Source organism: Oryctolagus cuniculus, chromosome 17 (assembly GCF_964237555.1).
Source record: "Oryctolagus cuniculus chromosome 17, mOryCun1.1, whole genome shotgun sequence".
Taxonomy (NCBI): Eukaryota; Metazoa; Chordata; class Mammalia; order Lagomorpha; family Leporidae; genus Oryctolagus; species Oryctolagus cuniculus.
In genome coordinates, this window is record NC_091448.1 from 11,421,222 (window position 1) to 11,439,092 (window position 17,871).

At 44.0% G+C, this 17,871-nt stretch overlaps 1 protein-coding gene across 1 annotated transcript in view; it reads right to left on the reverse strand.

Annotated features, from left to right (window-relative positions):
* GNA13 (G protein subunit alpha 13) overlaps positions 1–17,871 on the reverse strand; it is a 46,150-nt gene that overhangs the window by 5,716 nt on the left and 22,563 nt on the right. The window contains exon 3 of the mRNA XM_002719488.5: positions 6,768–6,818. Within this exon, the coding sequence (XP_002719534.4) occupies positions 6,768–6,818 (51 nt within the window). The remainder of the gene's footprint in view (positions 1–6,767; positions 6,819–17,871) is intronic.

Here is a 17,871-nt window from a genome sequence, read left to right on the forward strand (position 1 = left end):
CCTGGGCAAGCACCGACGCCCTCCCCCGTGACTTAGAACTTCTGTACTGGGCCCCACCGTGCTACCCCTGCTGCTGTATTTCCTGTATGGAAAACACTCCTCTATCGGAACTAATTAACCGCATTTATTCAGGGGCGGGCCCTGGCAAGTTTTGTTTCCAGTGTGCACTCCAAGCAGCTATGTTCCTGCTTTCACATTTACTGACCTGAGAACTCATAACTTAGCTACTTATTCTAAGTGTCAACAACTCTGCCGAGATCATGCCTGGCCTATCTGCCTTGGGAGAGGGTTGTTGTGAAGATCAAGGGTGCTCTTCTCTGAACCCTTATCCACGAGCTCTGAGACCCTACACAAATGAAAGCCACTGGAGTCACAAGCCACACCCCGATGGCACATTTCCTCACACAATCCAACTGGTTCTTCTCAGCTCAGTTTTTTTTTTCCCCCAGAACTTTGACATAGACCTTTGGCAATATATGAAAAAAGACTAATGTTCATCATGATAAAAAAGCACTTTAAAAACAAATCAGGGCAGGGTTGGCCTTGTGGCATAGCGGGCAAAGCCATGGTCTGCAGCGCCAGCACCCCATATGGGTGCTGGTTGGGGTCCCAGGAGCTCCACTTCTGATAGAGCTTCCTGCTAACGGCCTGGGAAAGGTAGTGGAAGATGGTCCAACTGTTTGGGACCCTGCCACCAACATGGGAGACGTGGAGGAGTTCCTGGTTCCTGACTCTGGCCTGGCCCAGCACCGGCCACTGTAGCCATCTTGGGAGTGAACCAGTGGGGATGTGAGGTCTCTTTCTCTGTCCCTCCCCGACCTCCCTCTGTAACTCTTTCAAAATAAATAAATAAAATCTTTTTTAAAAAATAAATTAAAGCAGGATTTAAATCACTTGTGGGGCAGAGATTTGACAGAGCAGTTACGACACTGCTCAGGATGCCCACATCCTACACCGCAGTGCCTGGTTTGAATCCTGGCATGCTTCCAGTTCCAGCTTCCTGCCAATGCATACCCTGGGAAGCAGCAGATGAAGGCTCAACTCTTGGGTCCCTGCCGCCCACATAAAAGGCTTAGACTGAGTTCTGGGCACCTGGCTTTAGGCCTTGCCCAGCCTTGGCTGTTGTGGGCATTGAGAGAGTGAACTAGCAATGGAAAATCTCTAGCTCTGTCCCTCTGCTTTTCAAACAAATAAATAAAAAATAAAAAATAAAGCAATTGTGATAGCTATTCACAATGATGCATTTTTTTGCCTTTCCAATCAGTATAATATGACTTTGAAATTCCATTACAACCTGAATATCATTCTTCTCGAAGTGGTATAATAGTATGAAGAATGAAAGAAAATGTAGGCAGTTCTTAGCTACTGGCAATCCATAGCCACTGATTAAATAATGCTAGGACTCTTTAAAAAAAGGAAAAAATCAGAGGCTGGTGCTGTGGTGCAGCAGATTAAGCTACTGTCTGCAGCACTGGCATCCCATATCGGTGCCAGCTCTAGGCCCAGTTGGTCCACTTCCAGTCCAGCTCCCTCCTAATACACCTGGGAAAGCAGCAGAGGATGGCCCAAGTCCTTGGTCCCTGCACCCACACAGGAAGCCAGAAGCAGCTCCTAGCTCCTGGCTTTGACCTGGCCTGGCCCTGGCCACTGTGGTCACTGGTGCATGAACCAGCCAATGAAGATCTCTGTCTTTCCCTCTTTTTCTGTAATGATTTTCAAATAAACAACTGTTACTTAAAAAAAATAAAAAAGCAAGAAAATTAGTTTTTCCATGTTTGCACACACATAGCTACTTAAAAAAAAGGTGTATTTGAGGCCAGCACTGTGGCATAGTAGTTTGGGCATCTGCCTGCAGTGCTGGCATCCCATGTAGGTGCTGGTTCGAGTCCTGGCTGTTCCACTTCTGATCCAGCTCCCTGGTGATGGCCTGGGGAAGCAGTAGAAGATGGCCCAAATGTTTGGGTCCCTGCACCCATAAGGGAGACCCAGAAGAAGCTCTTGGCTTCAGATCAGCCCAGCTCCGGCCACTGCAGTCATTTGGGGAGTGAACCAGCGGACAGAAGACCTCTCTCTGTGTTTCTCCCTCTCTCTGTAACTCTGCCTCTCAAGTAAATAAATAAATCTTAAAAATAAATTTTGAAAGCATTACAGAGAGAGGGAGACATAGAAAAGGGAGAGATCTTCCATCCGCTGCTTCATTCCCCAGATGGCTGCAACAGCCAGTGCCGCCAAAGCCATCTGGGTCTCTCACGTGGGTGGTGGGGGCCCAAACACTTGGGTCATTTTCTGCTTTTCCCTGGCCATGAGCAGGGAGCTGGATCAGAAGTGGGACAGCCAGGACACAAACTAGCACCCATAGGGGATGTTGGTGCTGCAGGTGGCAGCTTTACCCACTACGCCACAATACTGGTCCCATACATATCTACTTTACTGATAATTAGCAGGTGTCCAGTCTTTAGTCTGCTTCCATATTTTTGCTTAACACTTTACATGAATTACTCCATATGCTGAGTGTCACATTTCATTTTAGAAGACTATAAAATACATCAAGAGCATTAATGTGCTACAAGTCACATTTACATCAATGTACTAGTGGTCATTTAGATTATTTCCCATGTTTTGCTGGAATTAACAGAAATACTGCAATTAAAATCCTCATGCACACACTGTTCTCTTTTGGCCTATTTCCCGAGACTGAGATGACCAGGAATAAGCAAAGCTCACATTGTCATGACCCTGGACACTTCATGAATGCCCAGCTGCTTCCTAGAAGGCAGTGCCATTTACAGTGCATGTCTATGCCAGTTACTTCAGAAATGTACAAGCCCTATCCTTTTAAAACATGTTCTAATTCCCTAAAAGTAAAAACTTTGCTATTATTGTCTTTATAAGAGCTAAAAATCTAGTTAGGAAGCTAACACCTAACACATTTGAGGCACAGAACACAGGACACTGTAATCAAGTTCTAAATGTGTGGCAGCTAAGAGTGGGTGTGGGCCTAGCAGGTAAGATGCCTGCATCCCACATCAGGCACTTGGGTTCAACACTCGCCTCCAGCTCCCAATTCCAGCTTCCTGCTAACACAGATCCTACGAGGCAGTGGTGATGGTTCAAGTAATTGGGCTCCTGCCACCTGGGTGGGAGATTTGGCTTGAGTTCCCAGATCCTACCTTTGTCCTCAGCCCAGCCCGACACCGTGAGCATGGGGGGAGTGAAGCAGCAGATGGGAGCCCTCTCCCTCTCTCTAGTAAATACAAACGGAAAAGCAAACAGTCTGGTGAAGCATGCTGACTGGGAGCGTGACTGACAGCCAGCTAACTAGCTTGCTACATACTAGCTGTGTGACGCCGGGCAAGTCACCTGCATTTCAATTTCCTCACTTGTAAAACAGAGACACTTGTAAGGTTGCTGTGAGGACTAAGCAAGTGGGATGGGTGAGGTGACTGGCGTCTTGCGTCAGCTGTCACTATGCTGTCTCCCACCACTGCCTCGGCCACCGTGGTCACTGCCCAAAGGAGGCTGCAACAGCCAGGCACAACTCCATTCCTTTTTAAATGCTAGCCAGTCACTTGCATGAAAGCAAACACAACACACACAGTAACAAACTCCTCTGGATTCCAACAGTGCATGTTCCTTTGCACTCCCCCCCCCCCCCCCACAATCCCAGCCTCTTTAGGTTTGCCTGACAGCTTGGATTCTTCTCTATCACCTCCGATTTTGTATCAAATCCTGTTCCTTCTTTGAATTCATTCTCACACATCCCCCCTCCTCTTTTTCCCACTGCCCCCACTGTTTTCATCTCAGGCACGGATCTCCATCTCTTCCTCAGTGTCTTTGTCTTGAGTGTCTCCCGTCTCTTGGATCTACCTAAGTCATTCTGAGGTCCACTGCACCAGAGCCCAACTCTACCAAGTGACTTTCAGGGCTCTCCTTATGTCTTGTCTTCTGGAATCAGCAGACAATTGATGCTGCATTGCCCAAGCTCACTACAGTGCCTAATATCAAAACGTGCACAAAATACTATTCAAAAGAGCCAAGATAGGGAGTCAACTTAGGGATCCACTGATGGATGAGTGGATAAAGAAAATGCTGTGTGGCCAGCGCTGTGGCATAGTGGGTAAAATCACTGCCTGCATTGTCAGGAGGCATAAGGAACTCAACTCTCCACAACCAAGAGATGAGGTCCTTGCCCTCAGGGAAAAAGCTGGGGACAGGACAAGCATGAAGCAGTCACCAACTCTCATACGTGCAATGAAGGCAAAAAGCAAGCCCGACCCTGAGACTAAGGAGAGGAGCGCCTCTGAGTGGTACGCTCAGAGCTGTGCTACCTGAGTGGGCTGAAACACCGCCGGCAGTGCCGATATCCTGTGGAGGTGCCAGTTTTGGTCCTGGCTGCACCACTTCCAATCCAGTTTCCTGGAAATGCACCTAGGAAAGCAGTAGAAGTTCTTGGGCCCCACACCCATGTGAGAGACCTGGAGGAAGCTCCTGGCTTTGGCCTGGGCCAGCCCTGGCCATTGCAGCCATTTGGAAAGTGAACCAAAAGATGGATTTATCTCTGTAACTCAGGTTTTCAAATCAATTAATAAATATAAAAAAAAATTTATGATCTGACCAGATGGCAAAGGGATTGTAACATATAGACTTCTGTATTTTTTAAAAGATTTTTTTATTTATTTAAAAGGCAGAGTTAAGAGAGACAGACAGACAGAAAGATCTTCCACCCCCTGGTTCACTCCCCAAATGGACACAATGGCCAGAGCTGGGCTGGTCCAAAGCCAGGAGCTAAGAACTTCTTCCAGGTCTCCCACCTGGATGCAGGGGACAAACGACTTGGGTCATCTTTTGCTGCCTTATCAGGCACATTAGCTGGGAGCTGAATTGGAAGTGGAGTGGCTGGGACTTGAACCTGAGCCTGTATGGGATCCTGGTGTTTCAGGTGGTGACTTTATCCTCTATGCCATAATGCTGGCCCCAACACATAGACTTTTATACCAAGTTTCACTGATAAGTACTGACTGAGTAAAAAATTGGTAAGTTATAGAAATCTCAACTTCTGGAGGACACTTCTATCTAAGAAACTTGCAGGAGACAAACGCGTTGCTTACATGCAGACAAATGCAATATAAAAGAATACAGGGAAAATCCAAGAACTAACTTGGCAGGGCAAAGGAAGGCACTGCTTCACATATCCTACATATACTAGTATGTTACCTTCCTGTTTGCAACAGCTTCCTTTTTTTTTTTTCTTATGATTTACTTTATTTATTTGAAAGACAGAGTTATTGATAGAAGTAGAGACAGAGAGCAAGGTCTTCCATCTGCTGGTTCACTCCCCAGATGGCCACAACAGCGGGAGCTGCGCTGATCCAAAGCCAGGAGCCAGGAGCTTCTTCCAGGCCTCCCATGTGACTTGGGCTTTCCCAGGCCACAGCAGAGAGCTGGATTGGAAGAGGAGCAGCTGGGACTAGAACCAGCGCCCGCATGGGATGCTGGCGCCTCAGGCCAGGGCGTTAACCTGCTGCGCCACAGCGCCAGCCCACCGGCTTCCTTCTATGCTTCCCTTCAGTTATAAAGTTAAAAGCTTTTAAGAGCCATGAGACCATATTAAAAATTTATAACAAAAATTTGTTTGAAAAGGAGGCAAATGAAGCTACACTAAATTAAGTTAAAAATGATTCTAGGGCAATGGTTTTTTAAAAATGTCCTAAGCAGCAGAAACTTTTCTTCCAATGACTTCTTCTGCAGCTGTCCAATACAGAGAAGAGACAAGTGGCACTGATCTGCCTGCAGCGACCCCTGGGAGGCAAAGCCAGCCACAAAGCCAGGGGAGAGTTGCTGCCTCCAAAGAACATGCCACAGGAAACCAAGCTCTTGTCCAGCGTGATTCCTCCTGCAGCAGGCCTGCAGAGTGGAGCCTTCCTACTCACAAACGCACACAACGGAGTCCCAAAATGCAGACGGTCGTTTGCCAAAAAGTCTGGAAGTATACTATTTCTGCTTTATAAGCTCGCCAAGTCATGCAAGTGTAATAGATAATTTGCAATCTAATTTTCAAGCATGAACTTCTTTCTGTGAAAGCCTTTACTTCTCACGAAATAGTGGCTAGGGTATTCTTCAGGAAATGGCAGAGGGGCCAGCGTTGTGGCACAATGGGTTAAGCCACCATCTGCAGCGCCGGCATCCCATATGGACACTGGTTTGAGTCCCAGCTGATCCAGCTCCCTGCTACTGTGCCTGGGAAACTGCAGAGGATGGCTCATGTCCTTGGTCCCCTGCACGCATGTGGGAGACCTGGATGAAGCTCCTGGCTCCTGGCTTTGGCCTGGCCCAGCCATGTCCACTGCTGCCATTTGGAGAGTGGATCAGCAGATGGAAGACCTCTCTGTTTCTTCCTCTATCTGTAACTGCATTTTTCAAATAAATAAAAATAAATCTTTAAAAGAAATGGCAGAGGCCTAAACAGTAGAGGAGAAACAGGAGTAGCAACTGAAAAATAAACATCTTTTTCTCATTTTGAAACAGTTAAAATCACTCAGTATTCATATCTACTAATCACTCTAAAATAAAACAGGAAGAGTCACAATATTGCTACTGGGAAAAAGGAAATGGCTTAGTATTTAATTTTTCTAAATTTTTAAACAAATCAGTATACATAAAAAATCAAATATGCAGACTACTGCTTTCAAACGAGGGAAAGAAACCAAACCAAACAAACAAACAAACAAACAAACAAACAAAAAACCATAAATATTCAAAAAACTTACTGGTTCTCCAAGTTTATCCAAGTTATCCAGGAAATATTTTACAGATTCACCCTAAAAACAGGAAGAAAACAAAGTTATTAGCGCTCAGACATGGAAGATCTTGCTGTAACAGTTTACATTACACTGTCTGGTTGTACATTCAATCCAAACATACTTTGTTTAGTCACTGATTTCAGACTGAACAAATCCTTCTAGAAACGTACAAAAGTTTGCTCTGCTACAAACTGCTAACTCTGCAAAGGCCGGCTAATTTCACAAAAGCTTTACAGAAGTGATGGCCCAAGGGACCGCTCTGTGATGGGTTTACATGTATGCTTTCTGATATAACGCGTATGCAAAGGGAAGATGCCTGGAAACTGCTTGAGATAAACACACACCAGCCACTGAAAGCTGAGTATGTTTCTGTGTGCACTGCGTCTTAAGTGTACAGCAGCGGCAGCTGACCTCAGAGACAAGACCAGCCAGAATGAGGGGAGGGCACCGTGTAAACCCCCCTGTAACAGGCCTGTGCTAGGGCAGATTCTGGATGACGCCGCAGCACGTCCCCAGCAGGGCTCTTCCTGAGTGGCCTGTCCTTTCTGAGCCCAGATCTCCACTGACCTCTAAACCATGTAAGAAACAGTGTTAAAAAGACCTGCGGACACAGAACAGGAGCCCACAGGACAGGAGCAAGAGCTCTGTGTCCGAGTTTCCTGGCCCCCCACTCCTGGGTGTTACTTTTTCAGTGGATCCTGCTGCTCCCGTACTGCTCCTGCCCAAAAAATGTCTCCCCAGGTTTTAGAAACAGCGCCCCCTTACTGCACAGGAGCGTCACCTGAAGGCCTCAGGACACTCAGGTCCTGACTTGGTAGGTCTGGGGAGAGGTCCCAGTTTCTGCAATTCAGGGGCTGCCCAGGACCACACTTTGAGTCGCAGGCCCTAAACCAGTAATTCTTAGCCTTTTTGGGCTCAAAACTTCTCTACATGTCTTAAGATTCTTGAGGATCTCAAAATGCTTTTATTTATATAGTGGGTTACAGCTTTCCATATAAAGTAAAAGTGGGAAATTCAAACAATTATTTTATTTATTAATTCATTTTAAAATATCAGTAACAGGCCCATTACCAGTTACCATGTTTGTGCAGCCTAACAGAAAATAGCAAGACTGAAGTGTTGAACAAGACTGAAGTGTTGAACGAACTATGGCCTCACACAAAGATGTACTGGAGCAGGAACTTTTTAAATAACCTTTCCAGATAACTAAATATTCTTATCATACCAAAATCTGACAAGTTAATGGTTTCTTAAAAGTTAGTTCCCTGTGGAACTGGCAAACAACTTTCCATAGCCTGTCATGTTAGAATTTATGGTCTAACCTGTGTTGTAATAATCTTTTATCCTCCCATGTTCTGCTAACATCAGACGTTGGTCCACTTGGAATAGAGGGGTTTCCCAAATTATGCAGATCTTCTGAATGCTGGCATGTTTCATCATAAAATGTCTAGAAAGTTTTATTTGTTGGGGCCAGTGTTGTGGCACAGCAGATTAAGCCACTGGCTGCAACACCAGCATCTCCCCCTTAGAGTGCTGGTTTGGGTCCAGGTTGCTCTGCTTTCAATCCAGCTCCCTGCTAATGTGCCTGGGAAGCAGCGAAGATGGCCCAAGTACTTGGGTCCCTGCCACCAACACAGGAAACCAGGATGGAGTTCTAGGCTCCTGGCTTCAGCCTGACCCAGCCCCGGCTGTTGCAGCTATTTGGGGAGTGAACCAGCAGATAAAGATCTCTCTTCCTTTCCCACCTCTTTCTGCCTTTCAAATAAATAAATATTTTTAAAAAGTCTTACTTATTAATATCATCTCAATCTTACAAGAGGTTTAAATATTGTGAAGCTGTCAAGTTCAGTGGTAAGCAGATAGTTTTCCTAAATTCAAATTTTCACTTGAAAGTTAAAAGTTAATCACTAGAACAAGGCTCTCGGGATTTCCCTTGAAGTGACAAGCTAGCTTCATCTTCTAAAAATTGTTAAATGCTCAAGTCTGCCTAAGTCATTTGCTCTTTCAAATAAAAATAGTGTCCGTGGCTTATGTGGCTAGCTCAGCTCACAACCACCCCAGCCGCCAATGTGTTCCTGTAGACAACCATCTTGCCACATGAGTGGTGGTAACGCACCCCCTTCCTCACAGAGAAGGGATGTGCGCCCAAGGGCAGAGAGAGATTTGACATGATCAACCTCACTGAGGCCGAGGGGTCTGCAGGTACACAACAGTGAAGACTACAACCAGGGGCCACTGTACTGACCTGTGTGCCAAGGCTTCGGCAGCTCCGCCCACTGGGCCCCTCCACCCTGCTGTGCGGTACAGTCAGTGCAAGTGCTAACAGTGAGGACAGGAAATTACCCCAGTTACCACCTACAGTTACTAACCGTCTTCAAATGAACCCTCCAGAAAAGGCTTTGGGGATTCCCAAGGGTCCATGGACCATACTTTGAGAACTGCTGCCTTAAAAATTTATCACAGAGATAACATTTAAGAGATGTGTGAGACACAGCATTCCTTTGGGAATTAATAAATTTTGGTATATTAACATAATATTGCAAATGATCAAATAAGATTTTGATATATTTGCTTGCACAGGGAATATCTATGCCTTATAGGCTAAATTAAAGTAACAGATTAGAAAGTGAAGGTCTACAAACTTGGCTTCATTATTTTGGTGCTTTGGTTTCTTTTGTAAGCTTCGCACCAAAACACAAATGGCAGCAAACCCTGACCTGAACTGGTATGAGGTTCATTAGTTTTTCCTACAGTAAAACCATTAAAGTGTTTTGCTGCGAGACTCTTTCAGCCTTGAAGACCTACATGGGGTCTGTCCACAATGGCACAGCAGCCACAGAACAGGGTCCTGGCACAAGGCACACCTGACTACTGACAGACAATGACTGGTGAACTTGAATGAGCCCTGAAGTTTGCAAAGTCCACCAGGCTCTCTGAATGGCGTTTCTTAACTTTTATACAGCTGGCTGTCAACTGAGAAGAGCCTCAAGGTTATCTCCCATTCATGACAAAAATTTGTCGTAAACAGTCTTCCTTTGCTTACAAAGACAAAATGGGTGAAGAGCCCCAAGCCTGAAGGTAACAGATTCACAGATAAAGAGACTTAGTAGCTCAGCTACTGGACAAGTATTCCATGTTCTCTTCTGCACAGCTAAAATATATAAAGGACAAAATTTAGAAAGTACTACTTTAAGAGGGTACAAAACTGAACCTAAACAGCCAAACAACAACAACAAACACAAGAGGAAATCATCTGGGGACCAGAGTTCGGCCCAGCAGGTTAAACTGCCACCTCTGATGTTGACAATCCAGGAGAGCCGGCTGGAGTCCAGGCTGTTTCATTTCCAGTCCAGCCTCCTGCCAATGCACCTGGGAATGCAGTGAAGACGCCCCAAGTGCCGGAACCTCTTGCCACCCATGTGGGAGACCCAGATGGAATTCGAGGTTCCTGGCTTCGGCATGGTCCTGCCCCACTGTTGTTGCCATTTAGGGAGTGAACTAGCAGATGGAAGATGTCTCTGTCACTCAAATAAATAAGTGAATCTTTAAAAAATTCACCTGGTTCTTCAAAAAGTTTGGCAGCTTTATATCAGGTAAGAAAGGGCCAACTCAATTTACAGAAATTAAGTAAAAAGTAGAGATTTTAATGTCAAAGTATACAAAGATGAGGACCAAATACAAATTTTTAAAAAATTAAAGCAAGGAACACCATTTGGAAATCTACATCAAGATCTTCAAAGAAAATTCTCACCATAGCACTACTGAAAAAGTATATGCACACAACTGCAAAGTGGTAGTGAATTGCTACAGAAAGGTTAGTTGAGAGCCACCGGATTATTCTTTTTATTTATCAAGATTCTACAACAGGGGTTCAACCATAAACTACAGCCCACAGGCCAAATCTAGCCCACTGCCTGTTAGTGTATGGTCCATTTCCAAGTGTTTGGGGGAAAACTTAAAGTAATTATTTTATGACATAGGAAAATGACATAAAATTCATTTTTTGTGCCCGTAAGTAAGACTGCACTGGAGCACAGCCATGCTCCTGCGTGTGTTACCCACGGCTGCCTCCATGCTGAGAGGCAGAGGGGTTACTGCAGTCAGAGGCCATCCACGATGCTCTCATCACCTACACCAGTGTTCAGGGTACGGTAACTACTTACACAGCTATAGCCTAAAACTGTGCGCTCACCAGTACTGCTATACCATGACATTAAAAATTAGTGTACGTAAGTACCCATCCCTCAAAAAAGGAAAAAAAGACGTTGAATGTCATGGGATGTGGGTAACTTTTATATTAAATTAGATGATAAAAGCAATGTGTTTAAAAAAAAAAAAAGCACCGTGTTTATCACGCAGTGGCATCACAGCAATGCTAAAAGAATATGATGTACATCTACATTTATAGACTAAGCACATTACACTATGTTCCCAAACCACAGGATCAAATCACAAGTAGAATAGCTCATCACAAAAATAAAAAATGAAGATGAATTGCACCAAAGTAAATTTCCAAGTGGTTCAGTTATTAGTCATGTAGCGATAGTGAATTAAATCACTAGTCCAAGTGCTGGAGTCCCTACACCCAATGGGAGACCTGGAAGAAGCTCTGGGCTCCTGGCTTCATTCAGCCAGGCCCAAACCTGGCCACTGTGGCCACTTGGGGAGTAAACCAGTGGATGGAAGATCTCTCTCTCCCTCTTGGGGCTGGCACTGTGGTGCAGCAGGTTAACGCCCTGGCCTGAAGCACCAGTATCCCATATGGGCATGGTTTGAAACCCGGCTGCTCCACTTCCCATCCAGCTTCGGCCATTGTGGCCAATTGGGGAGTGAACTATCGGATGGAAGATCTCTCTCTCTGCCTCTCCTGACCTTCAAATAAATAAATAAATCTTAAAAAAAAAAATAAAAAGATCTCTTTCTCTCTCTCTCTTCCCCTCCCCTCCATCTGTACTGCCTTTCATATAAATAAAATTAATCTTAAGAAAAAAAATTTAGGGGCCAGTGCTGTGGCACAGCAGGTAAAGCCATCGTCTGCACTGCCAGTATCTCACACGGGTGCCGATTAGAGACCCAGCTGCTCCACTTACAATCCAGCTCTCTGCTATGGCCTGGGAAAGCAGAAGATGGCTCAAGTCCCTGGGCCCCTGCACGCACATGGGAGATCTGGAAGAAGCTCCTGGCTTTGGATCGCCCCAGCTCAAGCAAACTGCTGGCCTTTCAGCGGTACAGATGTTCAGAACTGAGGACACTGGGAACTGTCAATCATCTTTTAAAGGGCTGGAATTGTGGTGCACAGGAGTAAGCCACCACTCTCCACGCTGGCATCCCACACTGGAGTACTGGTCTGTGTCCAGTTCCTTGGCTTCCAATCTGACTTCCTGGCTAAAGAGCTTGGAAAGGCAGTGGAAGACGGCCCAAGTACCTGAGCCCCTGTCACCTACGCAGGAGACCCAGATGGAGTTCCTGGCTCCTGGCTTCAGCCTGGCCTGGATCTCACTGCTGTGGTCATTTAGGGTGTGAACCAGTTGATGAAAAATCTCCTGTCCCTTGTCCTTCTCTCTCTCATTCTGGTGCTCTTTCAAATGAAATATTTTTTTAAAAAAACTGTTAAAAACTAATGATAAAGAGAAATTTGTAAAAGCAGTTGGGGTAGGGGAGGGGGTTGTCAATGAAAAAACTAAGGCAAGGGGCTGGCGCTGTGGTACAACTGGTTAACCCTCTGCCTGCGATGCCAGCATCCTATGTGGGCGCTGGCTCAAGTCCTAGCTGCTCCACTTCGATGCAGCTCCCTGATAATGCGCCTGGGTAAGCAGTGGAAGATGGCCCAGTGCTTAGGCCCCTGCACCCACATGGGAGGCTCACATGGAGTTCTAGGCTCCTAGTTTCAGCTGGCAGGCCATTGTGGTCATTTAGGGAGTGAACCAGTATATGGTAGATCTCCCTGTCTCTCCCTCTCTATCCCTGCCTTTCAAATAAACAAAATCTTAAAAAAAAAAAAAAAGAAAAGAAACAGAAGGTAAATGCTTTAGCTTAGCAAGCATAAAAGCTTACTGAAAATTTTTTTTGAAAATAGGACAGAAATTGTTTTTTCTTAACAAGGACTACCTTTAACTACTACTGCTGAACACACTGAGTGGCTGTGGAAATTCATCTTAGGGGAAGACTTGATTCTATTTCTGAATGAATTCAACCCAAAATTACAAGGCAAAACATTCTTGGTGAAGCTTATGCTCTAGCAGGCATTTTGACAACTAGCATTGTTTGAATCATAAGCAACATCAAATGCTTCCCACTTTCTTCGTTGTCAAAAGTTAAAACAAGAAGCCAGAGCTCCATTCCCAGACAAATCTGCAGTGGATAAATACTTCCAAACTCTTACACTGGGAAAGTCAAGAACAGACAGATTTTGAGTTGAAGACAGCCTGTAAAACAACTAAACTTTTACAGATAAAGAGCCTGAAGGTCAGGGTGGCTTAGCCAAAAAGACTATTTCAGTGGCAGAAATTGAAAAAAACTATTTTGGTGGCAAGAACTGAAATTCTTGTTTCAACAGGTATCCTGGTTCTTAGTCTAGTTTTCTCCCCTACTGCACCAACGATGACTCCCCCACCTCTGCTGCCATTCTCTATTATCATACTCACTACTCTAGCTTCTGCACTTGCCTGTTTGTATACACAGTCCTTCAGATGGAAGATTTCTATTTCCCCTGCCTCCCACCCTGTAACTCTGCCTTTCAAATAAATAAAGTAACTACCTATCACTAAATTCCATTTGTTTATAAAGATGCAAATAATAAAGGCAGAAAATCAATAGGATGTCTAAGCTCTTCAGAGGCATGAAATGCATTTTTTTTTTCCCACACGCCTGGCAACTGAAAAGCACTACAGCAGTGGTATGGGAAAGAAGCTAAGATAAAACAGGAGACTCCTACTCCATGTAAGTAATCATTAAATGTTAGCATTGATCAAAAATGACACACCCTGCTAGTGATAAAGCATTCTGGTAGTTCAGAGAAAGTAACACTCAGATGGGATCTGCAAGGGGCAAAGTGGATGCTAAGTTTTCAGGACTGCTTTTCCTGAGTAGGCTGTAAAACTTCCAGGATACTTCTAATCAGTAGATGCAAATTCAAAGGAAAGAGCAGGCAGGGCTGGGCCTGCTCTAGGACTAGTGTGGTGGAGTCACAGATCATGCAGCTTGAGAAAGGTTTTGTTTTTGTTACAGTAGTATGGATTGTAATTACTAATATTGGGACATATGACAAATGTCAAATTCTGACAAGATACATATTAAACATATAATTAATTTCATTTTACTGGATTATTTATGGACCATGAGGAAAAGCACTGAAAACAGGTTGTTCAAAAGACTTCTACTAAAATGAACTACCATTTCTTAATCTTGTAAAATGTCGAGAATGTAATTACAGGCCAATTAAGTAAATCTGTAAATAACAGACTTGGACAAAATATATAAGTTACGTAGAAAATAAGGACATAGGGGCAGGTGTTGAGGCACCATGTTAAGCTACCACTTGCAATGCCAGCATCCCAAATCAGAGCACTGATTCAAGTTCGGCCTGCTCCACTTCCAGTCCAGCTTCCTGCTAATGTGCATGAGAAAAGTGGAGGATGGTTCAAGTGCCTGGACCCCTGCCACCCACACGACAGATCAAAAGGAAGTTCCAAGCTCCTGGTTGCAAGCATCTGGGGAGTACACCAGCAGATGGAAGATCTCTCTCCTTCCTTCTGTTACTTCTCCTTTAATATGATTGAATGAATGAATGAGGAAATAAAAAATAAAGAAGTGAATAAAAGTATTCCACTTTTATGTGTTGAGGCTATCATTTTATATGTTATGAGACTAGCACCACCTAGTCTTTTATTTAAAAGTAAACATAACAGTTTAAAGAATACTACAATTCAAAGAAAACCTATATTAGGTGAGAAATTTTCTTTGAACCTACATATACACATTATTCTGAAGATGATAGTGTAACTCAAAGATAATATCCAGTTTCTCTTTATATAAAGAACCAACAAACAGCCAAGTGCTATAAAAAGCAGAACATTTCCCGAAATACTGGTATCCTACAAAATGATGCCTGTGTTCTAAAACACTGAGTCCAATAGTTAATGTGGTTTACACACTTTATATGCATATTTAAGTCTTCCATTTGTAAGTCTAGAATATTTCAATGAAGAAAAAGAAACGAGATGTGGTAGAAAACCAGAAATTTATGCTCATCTTTAATCCATCACAAATGTAAGCTATTTCGATTAGCATACTAAGGTCTTTACAAAACTATAATAAAAATGCCTTTTTATTCCAAAACAAATCCAGGTCAAAATGTTTCCTGAATATTCATTGAGAGGATTCATTAGACATTTGCTTGGGGCAATCTATTCAATAGGAAATCTATTAAATTGCCTTCAAAAGAGAACTAGATATAGGTTTCTATGAAAAATTCACATTTGTATATACTAGTAGATTCAGTCCTGAAAACAGCTTGAAGTCTCATCTAAATAAGGAGTTTTATGATAATATTCTATGAACAGACTCTGCATGATATAAGCACTTTCATCCATCCTGTACTTAAAAGCTTTCAGCAAGAATTAAGTAAGGTAGAAAACGGAAACATCTGGCCTTAAAACTGGTTAATGAATCAGCGTTCTTCATTTCAACCTAAGGATATACATGGCTAGTAACAAAGGCAGATGGTGATATCTCTTACTATTTAGACTCAATTTCCCATCCCATTTCTCTATTGTCACTCCACATATTCAATGAAAATACAAAATATGGCATAATATGGTTCTGCCCAATTTCTTTAAAGACAGTTAAGCCAGGCCTGATGTTATTTACAAAGTCTGTTCACGGGGCCAGCGCTGTGGCACAGCAGGTTAAAGCCCTGGCTTGCAGCACCAGCAACCTATGTGGTCCCCAGTTCAATCCTGCCTGCTCCACTTCTGATCCAGCTCCCTGCTAATGCGTCTGGGAAAGCAGCAGAGGAAAGCCCAGGTCCTTGGGCCCCTGCATCCATGTGGGATACCTGAAAGAAGCTCCTGGCTCCTGGCTTCGGATGGGGCCAGCTCCAGCCATTGCGGCCATTTGGGGAATGAACCAGTGGACAGAAGATCTGTCTCTACTTTGCTCTGTAATTCTTTCAAATAAATAAAATAAACCTTAAAAAAAAGTTTGTTCACAGCTTAGACAATGATTTTAGGGGCCAGTGCTGTGGTATAGGCTAAGCCTCCGCCTGCAGCGCCAGGGCAGGAACGTAGGCCTGGCAATTAAAGACACAACTTAGAACACCTCCCCCTGCCCCCACTGGAGTGCCTGGGTTTGATATTCAGATCCAGCTCCTGACTTGAGTTTCCTGTAGTGCAGACGCTCAGACTCAGTGGTCACAGCTCAAGTAGCCGGGTTCCTGCAACCTATGTAGAAGACCTGAATTTAATTCTGGGCTCCTGGCTCAGCCCCTGCCTGGCCTTCAATGTTGCAGGCATTTAGGGACTGAAGTTGCAGATGGGAGCTCTATCTACCCACTTCCCCACCCCATACCACCTCCTGGCCTCTCAAAAAATAACTGAGAAAAAAATTTTTTTTAATATAAAAAAGAACTATTTGAGGATTTACCAGGCCAAGGCTAGCTACAAAGCTCTCCTCCTCGTTCTCAAAACTTCTCATGAACCAGTTTCACTTCTTTGATTTAATGCCCCTCCAACATTCTCATTTTGCCCGACTTTTACAAAGGACCTAATTCTATTGTTCCTTATCTTTGAGGCTGCCTTTTTTTTTTTTTTTTAAATGACTATTACTTCATTTTTCTCTGGGATAAAAGTATTTAATGTGATATACATTTTTTTTAAAGATTTATTTATTTATTTGAAAGTCAGAGTTACACAGAGGGAGAAGGAGAGGCAGAGAAAGAGAGAGAGAGTCAGTCTTCTATCTGCTGGTTCACTCTCCAATTGGACCCAACGGCCGGAGCTGTGCTGATCTGAAGCCAGGAGCCAGGAGTTTCTTCCAGATCTCCCATGCGGGTGCAGGGGCCCAAGCACTTGGGCCATCTTCCACTGCTTTCCTAGGCCACAGCAGAGAGCTGGATTGGAAGTGGAGCAGCCAGGTCTTGAACTGGCGCCCATATGGGATGCCAGTACCGCAGGCTGTGGCCTTACCCGCTACACCACAGCGCCAGCCCGACATTTTTATTTTTAAAGGAGGTTTATTTATTTGAAAAGCATGTTTTTAATAAAGACAATATTGCCACCTTTATCATTAAAGTATACTTAAAGTACTATCACTCATGCCTTTTTTGTTTGTTTATGAGAAACAAGACAATATTTACTAACTGCCAAAGATAAGTTATGTCAATGATACGTTACAGGGTGGGCATTTCGGCCTAGTGTTTAAGACGCCAGTGAGGACGCCTCTGTTCCTCACCAGAACACTTGGATTCAATACCCAGCTTAGTTTCTGACTCCAGTTTCCTGCTAATGCAGATCCTGAGAGGCAGTGTTGATGGTTCAAGTGACTGGGTTCCTGCCACCCATGTGGGAGACCTGGATTCAGTTTCCAGCTTTGGCCCCTGTAGCAAAAGGGGGAGTGAACCAGTGGATGGAGACTTCAATCTCTGTCTCTGTCTCTCTCAATTTAAAAACAAAAAACAAAAAAGAAAAAAGAAATACTCTGTAGATATATCAAAATGAAGTAGACTCCAAGAGTATGCAATTTCAGATTTCTCACTAGCATTTTCTATATGCATGTTAAAACCTCTGACAGGGCTAAAATGAATCAGTTACTATCTTTCCAGAAATAATATAAGAATTTATAATAAAGTAGAATTTCCAGGAGACTACTTCTGTCTCATACGGACAACAATTTTAAATTTTTCTAGCATACAAAGTATAAAAACAAACTACTGCATAATATTAAAAATAAGAGATCTAGGGCCGGCGCCGCGGCTCACTAGGCTAATCCTCCGCCTAGCGGCGCCGGCACACCGGGTTCTAGTCCCGGTCGGGGCGCCGGATTCTGTCCCGGTTGCCCCTCTTCCAGGCCAGCT